The sequence below is a fragment of the Colossoma macropomum genome, unplaced genomic scaffold (genome assembly GCF_904425465.1).
Source record: "Colossoma macropomum unplaced genomic scaffold, Colossoma_macropomum, whole genome shotgun sequence".
Lineage (NCBI taxonomy): Eukaryota > Metazoa > Chordata > Actinopteri > Characiformes > Serrasalmidae > Colossoma > Colossoma macropomum.
Window position 1 is genome coordinate 31,268,369 of NW_023494801.1, and position 15,828 is coordinate 31,284,196.

The 15,828-nt window shown below is 37.4% G+C and overlaps 2 protein-coding genes across 4 annotated transcripts in view; one reads left to right on the forward strand and one right to left on the reverse strand.

The window, feature by feature from the left end:
• Positions 1 to 10,754, forward strand: part of LOC118821423 (mitochondrial import inner membrane translocase subunit tim16-like) — a 159,334-nt gene extending 148,580 nt beyond the window's left edge. Inside the window, exons 24-32 of one of the 3 annotated variants that reach the window (XM_036590016.1) lie at positions 337 to 426; positions 509 to 625; positions 851 to 986; positions 1,076 to 1,167; positions 1,256 to 1,342; positions 9,868 to 9,952; positions 10,066 to 10,202; positions 10,320 to 10,385; positions 10,595 to 10,754. In XM_036590016.1, the coding sequence (XP_036445909.1) occupies positions 337 to 426; positions 509 to 625; positions 851 to 986; positions 1,076 to 1,167; positions 1,256 to 1,342; positions 9,868 to 9,952; positions 10,066 to 10,202; positions 10,320 to 10,385; positions 10,595 to 10,681 (897 nt within the window). In that variant the 3' untranslated portion in view covers positions 10,682 to 10,754. Of the gene's footprint in view, positions 1 to 336; positions 427 to 508; positions 626 to 850; positions 987 to 1,075; positions 1,168 to 1,255; positions 1,343 to 2,125; positions 3,222 to 8,829; positions 9,002 to 9,867; positions 9,953 to 10,065; positions 10,203 to 10,319; positions 10,386 to 10,594 lie in introns of those variants that run through there. The other 2 variants (XM_036590014.1, XM_036590015.1) reach the window with 2 other exon arrangements.
• An 804-nt stretch (positions 10,755 to 11,558) lies between these two features.
• The window catches only part of glis2b (GLIS family zinc finger 2b), a 37,712-nt gene continuing 33,442 nt past the window's right edge, over positions 11,559 to 15,828 (reverse strand). The window contains exon 7 of the mRNA XM_036590018.1: positions 11,559 to 15,798. Coding sequence (XP_036445911.1) covers positions 15,080 to 15,798 — 719 coding nt within the window. The 3' untranslated portion in view covers positions 11,559 to 15,079. The remainder of the gene's footprint in view (positions 15,799 to 15,828) is intronic.

Sequence of the window (15,828 nt, forward strand, 5' to 3'; positions counted from 1 at the left end):
TGCTTCATGATTTTCCATGATATTCTCATGCCGCTTTTTATGCTTGATTAAACTTGTTTTATAACTCCACATCTTCTAATATATCTCTAATTTGAGGACCAACAAAAAGGTCCTTCTTTAATCTTGTCCTCATTTACATATGTAATTAGAAATACACAAAATCACAACTGATTGCATATTTGAATTCAAGAACGTGTATAAACAGTTGTTTTTTATGTTACGAAAGGTGTTTACATCAGTGATATGAGGCAATTCAGTTACGTTGTTACATTAAAACAACGTTAACATCTTTTTATACTTTCATCTTGTAACTCATCTAGCTTCTTTTTCTTTTAGGGTGACACACGAGTGTACGTCTTTGAAATCATGTCAGAAGCCCCCTATTTTATGGAGTGCAGCAGCTTCCACTCTTCTGAGCCACATAAGGTACCATAAATGCTCCATCTTGTTTCTCTGTCTTAGTTTAGTTGTCCAATCTCCCTAAAACAGTCCTACTGTGTATGATCAGGGTTTGTGCTTCTTACCGAAGACTGAGTGTGATGTGCGTGATGTAGAGATAGCCAGGGCCATCCGGCTTGGTAAAACCACCATTGAGCCTGTGGCCTTCAAAGTTCCCCGTGTCCGAGTGAGTGACCTTCCCTTTATTTTATGTTGAATCAGTACAACATTGCCATCTACGAATGTGTATAACCAGCAGACAGTGAACACAATGCAAAATATTAGGAAGGAGCAGTCTCTGTCCAAAATGTTCATATAATTGTGCTCATTTTCCACAGATTTTGACTGATGCACTATCAAGAAAAGAGTTTGTTGCAAAGCTAAATAATTTTGTTGTGGTTAATGTGCGCAGAAAGAGTTCTTCCAGGACGATGTGTTCCCAGAGACAGCAGTGTGGTGGGAGCCAGTTTTGACTGCCTCTGCTTGGCTCTCCAGAACCGATGGCCAGCACCGCAAAATCAGCTTGAAGCCCAAAGACATGACCCCTGGTACTGCATCACAGCATGTTCAGATACCACGTCCTCAGCATATATTGAGTGTTTCTGTTGCCAAACTTTATCTGTTGCTGCTTTTTCAGTGAGTTTGGCTCCTAAGGAGGCTCCAGTGAGGAAGTACCTGCCCTCCTCTGTGTACCTTGAGGAGAAGACAGACGAACAGAAAAAAGAAGAAGTCTGTATCAAGGGCTATGTAATAAATCGTTAGCATTATACTTTGTTAGAATTCCTGTCACACCTGCATTTGTGTGTGTTTGCTGCAGCTTTTGAGTGCCATGGTGGCTAAGCTAGGGAACAGAGAAGACCCACTGCCACAGGAGTTATTTGAGGGAGTGGATGAAGATGAATGGGTGAGATTGGAACTCTAATTATGCCTAAAATTTTGGAACATAAATACAGCCTGATAACTTTGTGTGAGCCTATTTCTGTTTGAGCCTGAAAGTGATCCAAGTCCAACATAATTCTGTCTAAGACTGACTCAACTTGACGGTACCCAAATAAAACCTGATATTTCTCATGATGGCACCAGTTGAATTACCCCATAGTGACAATAATAGCCATACATTAGATCATGGAGAAATACTGTTTTAAAAAAATAACATAAAATGATTTGATAAAATCTGCTTTACTTAATTGTTTTGCCCAATTTTCTCCCTAATTTAGTCATTGCCAATTCCACCCACAAGCTGGGAGGGTGAGGGCTAGCATGTGCTTCTTTCGAGACACGTGAAGCGCCACCACATCTTTTTGTTGCTGACGCAACTTCATTGGACAGGTCAACAGTCTTGGATGAGAACACTGACAATTCTGTTGGAAAAAAAATAAAGCAGGGAGAAATGCAGGTTAAATATGTTAAAAGTGTAAGGCTGTCTGTGAGAACCCAACCCGAGCCTGACATGTATTTGAAAAAGAACATCCAAACCTATTCAAACCTGACATGAGTAGTCAGATACTTTCAGATTCAGGCAAATATTTTAAGCTCTAGGTCACCCTCTTAAACTATTTAGGAAAATTCTAAAATTAGAAATATCTATGTTTTAGATAAATTAAAAATTAATAATAAATTATTACACTATGTATGTATGTATGTGTGTGCGGGTGTGTCTGTCTGTGCTTTTTCATTGCACTTTCAGGATGACTAATGGAAAGCTTTGCCTTATGGATGAGCCAGGCAGCCAGCAATAGGGAGACAAAGAAGAATCCTGCTGTACTTTGTGCCATTCCTGAGTGCCAATCTGAAGGCCACACTCTCACTTTTGTACCTCCAACATTCTAATCCCATCAACCAACTCTTCCATTAATCACATTAAGTCTCCATGCTTGACGAGACAGGTTGTGATCTCTCAGTGATATTCTTCTATGGCTAAATGTGTATTTATTACATGTGCGTGCTCAGTGATCATAAGATTAGTTACATACAGACTTGCTAATGTAAGAGACTGCATGGCTGCACAAACAACCACATTGATCTTCACCCTAATTGCAAAGGTGACAAAACTGCAAAACTCTTAGATTATCTATTGATCAGCATGAATTTTATACTGTAAATCATCTGTTGTAAACAGTTTGCATTCTTCCAGATATTTTTTTGATGCGTAAATACAAGTAACTCTTGTAAATCTCTCTGATTTTTTTTTTTTTAGTTGGAGATCAGTAAATGTTCAATTATTAAAATGTATGTTCCAATTTTTATTGATTGTACTGCATAGCTCTATCATGTGACTGAACAATCATAGTGTTGGGAATACCTGGAGGCCTCCTTTTCAGTATAATGTACAACTGGAATCTCCATACCTCAAGCAAATATATAAAACCTCTTGGAAGATAATCCATTCCTGTTAAATAGTAAGTACTCTCAATAACTCAGTCAACTTCTTCAGCAGTATTATTTGCAATAGCAACTGCCAAGATCATCTTTCCTTCCAGGTCTATTACTTAAGGCAGTATTTGTAAATGTTTAATTTAGGCAGAAGAAGAATCCTAACTTTGCATGTTTGAACACTTTTCAGTGTATTTTGCTTGATGTGAGCCACACTTAGACAATATTACTGGATGTGTATATGTTAATACATATGTAACTGAGTGTTCTTTGGGATGTCTCAAAACTTTTGTTTGAAATTAGCTTACATTTTTATACTTCTGAGGCAGTAGCATTGCTTTATGCTCTCCTTTCAACTGAATCTGTCATGTGGGAATGTTGCCTTGCAATAAAACATTTTTGCAAATGTGGCGAAGTGAAGTCTTTTATCTGAAATGTTCAGTGTATCAATCAAAACTAGAAATAGCAGGTAGTACCTGTGGGTGCCGGTATCGGTAAAAATCAGCAGAACATCCAGTAGGGGAGAACAGTGTATACTGAGCCAGTGGGTAAAATGAACCACCCATTGCATTTAGACAATCACACACAGAAATAAACTTGTGATTGACTTAGGAAGATTAGTTTATGTCACATGAGTTCTGATTGAGATGAGCATGTGAAAAGAGTGATTACCTCAAGTGAAATTCTAATGGTTAAGATGTTGTTAGTCTTTCATGTTGAAAGAAATACATAGGCTTGGGATATTACACTAGCTTACAGCAGTATAAGCTTCAAAATGGGGTCATAAACTCTGCATAGCTGTAAGTGTTAGTTCATGTATGGAGCAGTTTTGTCAAATTGGGGGTTGTGGGCTAAATTGTACCACCAGTCTTGGCTCAGCGTACCCCAATTAAAATAAAATGTATATTCACTTAATATATATATACTTCCATACATGTTGTATTGTAGTAATATTGCAGAATTTTCATCGTGCCTTGAAACAAGGGGCTTAGCCCCATAGGAAGATCTGAGAAGAGCAGCTAAGCAAGGAAGTCTATTCAGTCTGCTGCAATGCTGGACCCTGCTGCAATGACCAGCTACACCAGCTCCAGATCAGCATAAAGCAGCACTAAAAAAAATCATAGAAGCTATTAAACGTTTCTGTTAGTTCCTGGTGGTGTCCAGTTGTCACTAATGGTATTTTGTGTTTTTCTGATGGGTATTCAAAGGTGTCCTAAAGGAAAACGAATGGTCTCTAATGGTAACCATTAGGCCAAGTCCCTTTAGAATGCAAAACCATCATTCTAATGGTTCTAATGGACCAGTTTAATGGCTTTCCCTCTTGAAGTGCAAGGTGCTTGCATTTGAAGAGAACTGGCCTTTCTGTGCCTGAGAACTTCACGGAGCAATAACGATCAGGTTTGCGAGTTCGTTATTTTTTAATCATAAGGGCCACCTTTTTTTGATAGGTCATATATCTAAAACCGTAATGGGCTACCTAAGCTAAACATAATGTTTTTATTTCTATGGATGCACAACAACCCTAAATATACATGACAACTATTTTCTGGAATATACAAACACTTGTTTTTCTGTAAAATCTTGAATTGTAAATATTAGCTCATTATAACCCGTATAATAGAACATATGAGGCTGAGGTTGGCTTCTTATTCGCCAGATTTTCATTCGAGTGTTCTGTTCCACCTTAAATGACAATGCAGTTACAATTTGGTGCCTGTAGATGGTTTTAACACACAGAGAATGGGCTATCTATACCATGGTCAATAAACACAGAACGGCTGTCCGAGTTGCATTTTACTGCGAAATCAATTTCAGAACGTACATAAGAGAAAGTGCTCATTTTCTATAGCCTTCCAATCATTAAGGGTCTAAAATTTTTGAATTATGAGAAATTTTACAATAACATCTTTAAATTTATGGTTTTTAAACATATTGTAACACAATACATGGGCAGTAGTGATAGTGTATACTTCAGAGAATAGCATATGACACAACTGAATGCAGAATTTTTACACTTAATTCTTAATTACTGTAGTCCTTCCTCTTTATTGTAGAAACATAAAAAAAAAATGCACCATAGGTGCGAAATTAGAAACATCATAGAATATGGGGTGTTGATGCTTTTTACTTATTTGCTTTGTTTGAACATTCTACTTAATGCAGGATTATTTTCAAAATGTCTCAAAAATCTGTCATATGTGATATACCATCTATCACAATACAAAACTCCTGAGTAAGAAATACATTGACTATAGAAACTTTTACTGTAATTTGACTCTGACTATAAAACCCAATATCAAATATATAAATATTGAAGCATTTTAATTGTGATTCTATGAACATGACCTATAACACTACAGTGTGTGAATTGAACTTTTTGTTTCATCCCTAGGGCACTTTAAATCTGACAATCAAGTTTAAGATGCAATGTAAAATATCACAATCCGAAATGCGAAGATTTTTTCTTGTAGAATTTTTAAATTGTGACGCTGTGAGCATATCATGTGAGACAATAGAATGTGTGGAAAAATTCCACTTCTGCTAGGGTGTTTTCTCCTGATCCTCAAAACATCTCAGAAATGTGACAGTGAAGTTTAAGACAAGACACAATATAACAAACCATCAGAAACCTGAGGAAGAAAAAGAAATTACTGTAGATTTTTTTATTATGACTGTGTAAACATGACATCTAAGAACATGGAGTTTGGACAAATTGCACTTTTGGCTTGATTCTTATTGCTTTTTCTCCTAATTCTCTACACATCTAAAAAAATTGACAATCAGGTTCAAGATACAACAGGCTATCAAAATCATGAAGAATAAAAAAAAAGTACTGTATATTTGTTTATTTATTTATTTGTTTGTTTGTTTATTATTTAATTTATTTTAACCCTATGAACATAGCATGTGAGACCAAAGAATGTGTAATAATAAGTAAATAAGAGAAAGCTAAATGGTGAATCTGTGCTTGTTTTCTATAGCCTTCCCATCATTAAGGGTCTCAAAATTTGAAATTATGAGAATTTTTTTTTTAATTAATGTTTTTAAACATATCAGAACACAGATTTTTTTATGACCTTGTGAATATGGCATCCAAGAATATGGAGTGCACTTTTGACTTGATACCTACAACATCCCCAAATTCTCTAAACATCTCAAAACTCTGACAATCAAGTTCAAGATACAACACACACACACAGACACACATGCTTATCCTTCTGGGTCACAGGGCAAAATACAAAATACTATAAAAATCCTGAAGAACATGAAATTTTACTACAGATTTTTTTTTGACCCTGTGAACATAGCATTTCTGATTAAGTGCTAGGTCATTTATTCCTGATTGTCAAAACATCTGACAAACAGGTTTAAGACTCAATATAACAGACTATCAGAAGTCTGAGGAAGAAGAAATTTTACTGTAGACATTTCCTGAGTTTTAGCGCCTTGTTAGCATGGTGTGTCTGCAAATTCTGTTTAATGCATGGGACATTATCTCTTGATTCACTAATGTCTCAAAAATCTGATGTTGAGATTTAAGACACAATATTAATATCAATATTCTGAAGAAGAAAAAACTAACAGACTATAACAATTTTGAAGAATTAGGTGTTTTGCTTATTATAATGTATACCCCCATGAACTTGGCATGTGAGGCTACAGATCATGTTGTTTTTTTTGTTTTTTTGTTTTTTTAATTGTGACCACAGAACATTTTCTCCTGATTTTCAAAATATCTCACAAATTTGACAATCATATGTTTAACCCTGTGTAACTCATAGTGAAACAAATTTTTATAATTCTGAATAAGATCAAAAAATCAAGAATCTGAAGAAGAAGATATTTTACTGTAGCCTTTTTTTTATTTACTACTACATGAAACTACATGAAAGACTACAAAGATTGGGTGTATTGCACTTTTAGCTGTTTTCTGTCAGCCCTGGCAGTTAGAATGTCTCAGTAATCTTACCTGTGAAATGTGAAACATAATTTAACCTACTGTATGCCCCTAAAAAGTGTCTCTTTTGGCCCTCCTTCTTGGTCATCAAACGTCTGAAGATTCATTCATTAAGACAAGGTAGACAAATCACACATTTTTTCTTTCTGTCCAATGGTTTTAATTTATGAAAACAGATTTTTTTTTAATATCTCAAAATTCAGTTCCCAAAGTCCCCTTATCATTTACTTATCATTATATCATTACATTATATATTATTTTTTCATGATAAAAACACATTTTCAGTTTATTTTACAACACTCGGATTTAATTGTTCCGTCATATATTCATTAAAGGGTATTTTCATGAATTCAGCTAACATTTTTGAGTGATATATAGGCCACCAGCACATATATTGTTTTGCTTCACTATTTGTGAGCAGCTGCTGACAAGCTGCTGACAAGATTTTACAATCTGTTTTCAGTGATATAATTATTTTTTCCACATTACGTCCTACTACTGGTAAGACCAGAGCTGAAAAATCAATAAACCTTATTGTAAGATGACCATAGTCTCACATAAAGGTTCATAGTGAATTCTACAGTTCTTCTTCTTCAGGATTAATAGAAATTAAGCCAAAAGTGTAATTTGCAGTTTCAGGTGCCATGTTCATAGGGTCATAATAAAAACAGTCCTACAGTAAAATTCCTTCTTAGGTTGGAATTAAACTGAAATTTATCCACATTGTATGCCACAGTGTCATTATTTATTTATTTAATAAAAAATAAACCACAAAACAAAACAAAAACTACAGCAAAAATTCTTCTTCTTCACAATTTTGATAGTGTGCGGTATTGCTTCCTAAACCTGATTGTCAGATTTTTGAGACATTTTGCAAATCAGGAATTAATGCCCTAGCGCTTAAGCAGAAATGCAATTTTCCCATGCATTGTATAATCTCACATGCTATATTCACAGGGTCACAAAATAAAATTCTATGGAAAATTTTCTTTTTCTTTGGGATTCTGATACTTTGTCATATTGTGTCTTAAACTTCACAGTCAGATTTGTGATTGTAAATACAATCAATCAATCAATCAATAAATAAATGAAATCTACTGTACAATTTCTTCTTCTTCTTCGCAATTTTGATAGTCTGTTATATTGTGACTTAAACACTACTGTCAGATTTCTGAAACATTTTAAGAATATTATTCTTCTTCAGGATTCTAGTAGTTTGTTTATTGTATCTTGAACCTGATTTTTGAGATGTTTTGACAATCAGGATATAATGCCCAAGGGATTAAATGCAGTTTGTTCAGATCTTCTCACATGCTGTGGGCACAAGGTCATTATAGAAAAAATCTACAAACACAGTTTCTTTTTCTTCAAAGTTTTGAGAGTCTGTTATGTTGTGTCTAAAACAAAATTATCAAATATTGAGATGTTTTGAGAATGAGGAAACATGGGCCTAGGAATTAAACAAAACAAAACAAAACAAAACAAAATCTTATTTATATTTAAAAAAAAGAAAATCATAATTCAGCAAGACTTTTTAGAATTGGATAAGTCCATTGCAAATAAGCACAACCACACTCTACTATTTTCTCCTATTTAGTTATTGTTGTTTAATGTTGCATAATGCTGAGGTATAAAATACGTTACGCATATTCTGAAATAAATACCGTTCAAATTTTAAAGTGGACAGTCACTATATATTTATTTCTCTTTTTATTCAGAGGTTTACACCGCATTTTATTAACGTATACGATTCTCGGTGTTAAGAGGCGCCACCTATAGGCGTCAAAATGTAATTGCAGTACCATTTAAAGTGGGACAGGAAATTCGAATGAAAAGCTGGTGAATAGAAAGCCAACTTCAGCCTTGTTTGTAAAGATTTCAACATATTTTTTTCGTTTTGGTATTGGAAAAGAAGAAGCGGTGTCGTATCATCACTAATAAGAATGAGAAAAAAAGAATCTAACAGAATCTAAATCGTACGTTTGTAAGCTACGTGACAGGCGTAGAGGTTTACTAGAGCTCTATAAGACTGAAAGGTTATAAACCAAAGACCTCCATGCACGAGGTGGCAGTAGAGTCGCTCAGTATACGAAGCCTAAGCTCTCCTCTGTCGTTAGTGTTATGGCCTCCGGGTGCTTCACCTTGATGGAGGCACATGCGAAAACATTTATGTTGTGAGTGCAGCTGCCAGCGTTTCACTTTAACACGGACGATACACAAGGCTGAACGATGGTATGTCCCGGTTTTCGTATTTTATATTTATCAAGCTAGGCCAAGTCAACATAACCTTTATCCATAGACGTGTCTGAAATCGTCACTGAATTGATCAGTATCATATAACGCTAGCGTTCTCAGTATTACACATCAGGTTCTTTAGTATGAAGTTGTTTTGCTGAGACAGTAATATATCTCATTTTCAGGGTCTTTTTTGGCAAACGACTGTTCAGAGTCAGACAAATAGCGGTGAGCTTGCTTCTGTCTGCTCTGTCTCCGGCTGGGCGCGATAGATAAATTGTAAAACTATTCATTACAATTCACGGTGCCTGATTAAAGCTAAATCGTGATCCTTAAAACATTTTACAAGCATACGATAGGCTATAACGGAATATCGTCCTTACTGTAGTATGCATAGAATAGTCGTGTTGTCTATTGTAAAGTGCAGTATACTAGTATAATATGTTGTCGAAAGTGTAGTATACGTTAGTATTCTAAGGCATACTATACAGTGGTGTTCTAATGTGATCCTGTAATAATTATATTGTCTACTATACAATAGTATTGTCTATAAAATGTAGTATAATAATGTAGTAGAATATTGTATACTCTTGTTTTTTGTGAAATATAGGATACTACAGTAATACTATAGTATCCGTTCCATTGTTTGTCAAAGATTTTTTCTACAGAATCTTATGTAGCTAAGTATAGTATCCTATAGTATTTTAAGGCCAATGCATTAATGTATATTATTTATTAAAGATTATATTACAGGCCTTACTATAGGCCTTCACGAACATGTGAAGGCTTTCAAGTTGTGGTTGGTGTAGCAGACTAATTCATCTGAAACCTTTTTCTTTTTTCTCTAACTTACTTGGTTATAGGCAAAGTATCTCGCTCAGATTGTGGTAGTTGGAGTGCAAGTGGTGGGCCGTGCATTTGCTCGAGCTTTACGCCAAGAGTTTGCAGGTGAGTTAAGGACTGCATGGCTGACTTCTAGCTAGTTCTGAATCAACTACATTTGTCTTTGTAGATTAGGTTTTCAGTCTAGATAACACCTGTGTTATCTCCACTCTTTGCAGCCAGCCAAGCTGCAGCAGAGGCGAGGGGGAGGGCAGGTAAGCAGTCTGCTGCAGCATCCAGCTTCACTGGGATGACCGTTCAAGAAGCCCAGCAGATTTTGAACGTCTCTACACTGAAACCAGAAGAAATCCAGAAGGTATATGCCCAGTGTTCTTAGTGTAGCACGTATGAAACATGAGCTATCACACACCATTTTCAGCTGTGTATTTAAATAGACCCACAAAGTGAGGCCAACTTTCTGTGTTCTCTGCAGAATTATGAACATTTGTTTAAAGTCAACGACAAAGCAGTTGGTGGCTCTTTCTACTTGCAGTCTAAGGTATGCAAACATGGGACAGTATTTCCTAAGTCAGCCATTAAATGCTTTTTCTGAACCTCACAGGAAGGTAATGGAAAGTATTACGATTATATACAGATTGACTTCCGAAGGATTTTTTTTTTTTATAGAAATAAATGTTACAAGTGTTGCAGACAGGTTTGTCTGTCTTGGGTGTTGGATCATGTCTAAGTGTCTAATGTCTTGTGCAGGTGGTGAGGGCCAAGGAGCGCCTGGATGAGGAGCTAAAAATTCAGAAGCAAGATCCTCTAGAACAGAAACAACAGGAACAAACATGAGTCTTTTCAGTCATTTCAGTCTTTCCTCTGTAAATAATGTTCTGGTTCCATTAAAGCCTTGTTCTTTTCTTTATCATGTGTAGTCTTGCTTCTTCAGTCTTCTAGATACAGTGTTTGTGACGGCATTCATTACATCATGAGATTAATTATTTATATCAAGATATCACAACTGTATTACAATACAATTGTCTCCTTCAACCTCAACCCTGTTTGTTTTTACATCTTCCATCTTCAAATCTGATTTCAACTCTGGTCCCTAAAATGTTTAACAGTTTACTGCATCTAACAAAGTTCACTATTCCACATTTGTTTACTGCTCTGCACTAGAGCATATAGAGTTCTATGTACAAAACAATGGAAAGTAAAGGCTGTTTCTGCGAAGTTTGTTTTTAGTTGTGCTTAGAATAAGTATTTCATGTATACATTTTTCACAGCGTTTTGTCACAGTACCCCCAGTAGGGTAAAATCCATATCATGGCACAATATCACACTGGTATTTACTTTTATACTGGAATATCTTCCAATTCTGATTTAATATCTCACACATCATCTAAACTGCTTATCCTTCTGCGTCGCGGTGGGGTGCTGTATCCTATCCCAGCTGTCATTAGGCAGAAGGCAGGATACACCCTGGACAGGTTGCCAGCCAATTGCAGGGCTCTTATTTAATATATACATCTTTTCTTAATATATAAAATTTTTTACGATGAGTGGTACTGCATGCAATACAGAGTGAATTCATATGAACTTGCATGTTTAGAATCTGCCTTGCAAGACATAGTTGTAGTGTTTTACTAAATGTATTCTTGTAGATCACACCCATATTTTCAGTCAGCCAGTGACTGGCCTGATCAGCAGAAAAGAAGACTCAGTAGAGTTCAATATATCAAATGCAACTTTATTAAACATTTGTTTCATTTGTTTTCATTGATGTCATTATCAATATCGTAATAAAATTCCTCTAAAACAGGAGCACAAACACCTATGTTGTACCAATTGGAGACTTTTACAGCTCTGATATTCTGCATGTTCGGCTTCAGAACATGATGCTGGGAAAATGTATGTATATATATATATATATATATATATATATATATATATATATTTATTTATTTATATTTATATATATTTATTTTTCATATACTGTATTTGTACTACATTTCACCTACAATAAAGGCACTTGGAAAAAAAGAAAATACTGATATTAAAATATTTCAATGTGCAAAAAGAAAAGAAACTGGATACCGGCCTTTCCTGGCCGTAGTCGTGCATTAACCCTTTGTGCACCACTGGCACTTAAACTGTTTTGTTTTTATTTGGTTTCATTTTCAATCTTTAAAAGGGACATTATATTATCTTGTCACTTTAGCGTTCTTAGCTGACCACTTACAGTTACAGTGATGCTTATTGTACCGTATATGTGCTGCCTCTTAGTCAAGTCGAAAACCAACAGGATTTCAAAGATGGTTACTGCATCAAAAAATGTAAATAAAATATTCACTGCATAACTGTAACACTGTCTCAGCCATTTCGATTATTGCTAATGTATATTAACAATCATGTCCGTAATTGCTTCATCAGAGCTTATTTTCCCTAGTGTAGGCTTCTCCAGAGTGCTCAAAGGGTTAATGAATCAAACAGCTTATTTAATATTTGAATGATGTAGACCCTGAAGGGTCTATGTCATTATCAGCTTTCTCAAATGACAGGCATGGACCGGCCTCTGAGTGACACAGACAGGAAACAAGGGTGGAGGGTAGAAAAGAAGCTTGAAGGCTTTGAGTGGTAACATAGGAATGGCCCCTAATAACATCATCTTGCGTCACTGACACACTACCAGGGGTTATGGCCTTGGATGAACTGCGAGAACAGTACTTTTAAGGATTATGCAGGACTCGGCTGGGTCCTGAAGACAACTTTTCCCCTCAGCAATACCTAAACACTCTGACGGGACTGGTTTATGGTGTTTGCACGTGTTTCCTCTGTCTAGTAAGCTTTGTGTAAAGCAGCATTTTTTTTTCTTTAATCTGTGAAAAAAATGGGGGCATGAAAGGTTCAGTGACCTAGTTTCCAAGTTTGGCACGTGTGCAGGCAGCTGCCACGGCCAGTTTTTAGAACTGCTTTAAAAAGGAAAAAGGTAGGTGACCTTCAGCTGTAGCACTGATGACTTTAGGCTGGACAAAGGGTCTTCCAGTTAGCATAAATCCTGGTTTTAGGAACATGGGAATTACTTATGCCTGACTATCAGCATTTCTTGAGGTTTATGCTGAAATCTTCATCTGATCACTGACATCACTGTCAGGAAGAGACACTGAGAAGTGTTCATCCTTAATCAACTATTACAGACAGCCTACTGGACCACTGGCCTACTGATGTGGGCTTGCTTGACATGAAACTCCATGTTTTAACTGTCAGTGGGGAATTGGGTCATTCAAGTGAAACCACTTGTCCCAACTTTACATGACCCAGTGAAAGGACCATCCCTCCTCTCTTCATGCCTACTGTTCATCCCTCCATCTTAACTCCTCTGTGAAAGAAAGCTGAATGCAAAGCAGCGATAGTAGAGACTATGAGATAAAGCAACGTCAACATCAGAAAATGTTTCGTCCAAACAATATAACAAACATAAATAACTGTAGTTTTCTCAAATGTAATGTAACCTTTTTGGAATTATAAGACTGAGCTGGGACAAAAGTTGTGAGTATAAGTACAAGAGGAAGAAATAAAAGTCAGTTGGAATGTTTGCTAATGAAACAACTGTCAATTTCTGGTATTTTGAAAGCTGTAACAGCAGCCAGTGACTCCAGCCAATAAGGAATGTTCTAAAAATCTCTGTCAAAAAAAGGAATGCTTGTCCTGAGGAGACTATTAGACATCTGATTTTAGGTGAAGAGACAGCACCAGAGGAGAATGTGTAATCTAAGTCTAAACTTTTTTTTGTATGAGCTCTTAAAATTGGATTTAAGTTTATGTAAACAAACAACTAACTACATTGTAAAAGAGAAATGTAATTTTTTAGATAACTATCTGTATTTAAGTCCTCTGGACAGACTTTTTGGCACCGTGCATTTGCCTTGATATGGGTAAAATTGTGAGGTGAATACTGCATTGATCAAATGGTTTGTTGCACCCACCATTCTATATGTGCGCACATGTTCTTGTGTGTCTATACATGTAATGCACTGGTGACTGCTTTCCACAGCGGCATCTCAAGAGGGTTGCTTTCAACACAAAAACATTGTGCTGTGTCAATTAAGGGTCTTCCATTTTGCCACACAATGCTAAAATAGTAAAAAGCGAACATTCAAAGCCCTGACTAGTAGGGTGCAGTAAAACTAAAGTCCAGCAGGTGGTACTAGTTGCAGTAGTTCCACAGTTACGTACAAGGTAGAAACATGATAGTACATAATACCTTTGCTTGCCTTGAAACTCAGTTGCTCTGAGTCTTGTGTCTGTTACCAAGATATTCAAATCAGGTTCAAACCTGCTTTTACGTAAATAGTGCTTGTTGGTCATGTTTTTTTCTTCCCTCTTAGAGGACAGATTGTCATGTATACATTTATGTAAATCCAAAAAATTCAAGGAACTGGAGTAGCAGTTAGCTAGATAATGTAGCAGCAAATGCGAGTTTTCCATATAGCTAGCAAGTGATAAAGAGGCCTATTCTCTCACTGGGAATGTGTACACCTGTGGGTTACTGAAATGTTTCTCTGGAGCACTAGCACAACCCCACTGTCTAGCAGGCTACGACAGACAATGATTGTCCTCTGGAAAAAAAAAAGACCCTAACTAGCCCACAACCAAGCACCCCTCCCAAAGCTGACTGAACCAGTTTCACATAGCCTGATTAAAGATTGCTAGCTTGTCTATACATTATTACAACAGTCGTTACAGAGTGCTCAAAAGGAATGTTAAGGTTGACCTTAGAATCAATGCACAATATTGCATCCTTAGAGTGTTGTGTACAATGGTGTCCAAACATACTTGTAACATATAAATGCAGAGAAATGGCTGAGGGCTTTTTGAAACAAGGGCATAGATTCTTATTACTCCAGCTCGCATCAGCATTGTCAGACAATGTCAGTTACAGAAAGCATGAAGACCATCAGTGAACATTTGGCGGCTGGTCTTTTTTTTCCCATTGATATTTATAGCTATTATTTAAAGTCTCTGATTAGATGCTGGTCCCAGTTGTATCAATAACTATTCAATTGAAAACAACAGTACAACTTACAACTGAAATGAAATACAGTGCAGGAGGTAAATCGGAGGAGATAGTATCACTTCAGAGAGAAGTGCAGACTGCTTTTCAATTGTGGAAAACCCCCACCCCCCAACATGGGCCTGCCCCTCACCTCTGACACCTGTGCTGCCCCCTCCTCTGGAATGCAGAGGGAATCAGTTGACCACAGCTGGCTTCAGCACGACTGGGCCTGAAGGAATGACCACCCAAGACAGAGGATCATGAGATGCTCCTGTGGAGAGGTTGAGCACACCCCCAGGCCTCTCATCATCTCCCTCCTCACCCCTGCCTCTGCCCTTGCTGTGCCCTCCACGGTCCGAGCCCAGCACAGGCACCATGGGCAAGCCCAGGGCTGAGGATGAGAAGGCAGGAGACAGCAGGGGTGACTTGGCCAGGCCAAGTGGTGAGCCGTTGAAAGACAGGATTGGGGTTCCAGCAAGACCAGCTGGAGGGGAGCTGGGGCTCCCAAGAGAGCTCAAGTCTAGAGGCTGGGGGCTAAGGGGTGACAGTGGCAGGGAAGCCCCCAGGCCTTGTAAGCTGTGGCCACCTAGGAGAGCAGCTGCAGCACTTGGAATGATGATGTGGGCTCCGCTGACGTAGGTCAGCTCAGATTCTTTCCCTGCTCCTGCAATCTGGGCTGATTTCACCAGGGAACCCACCCTGCCAGGACCCGACTGCTCTTGGGCTACAAAATGCCCATGGGCCTTGATGTGCTTCCGCAGAGAGCTGGGGTCTGTGTATCGCTTCAGGCAACCCACCATCTTGCAATAGTAGGGCTTGTCCACGTAGTGGGTGCGCGTGTGCTTGAAGCGGTCGCTAGAGTTGGAATAGCGCTTGTTGCAGCCTTCATAGGGGCAAATGTAGGGCTTCTCTCCTGAAACAGAGCAGAGGAGTCAGCAAACCA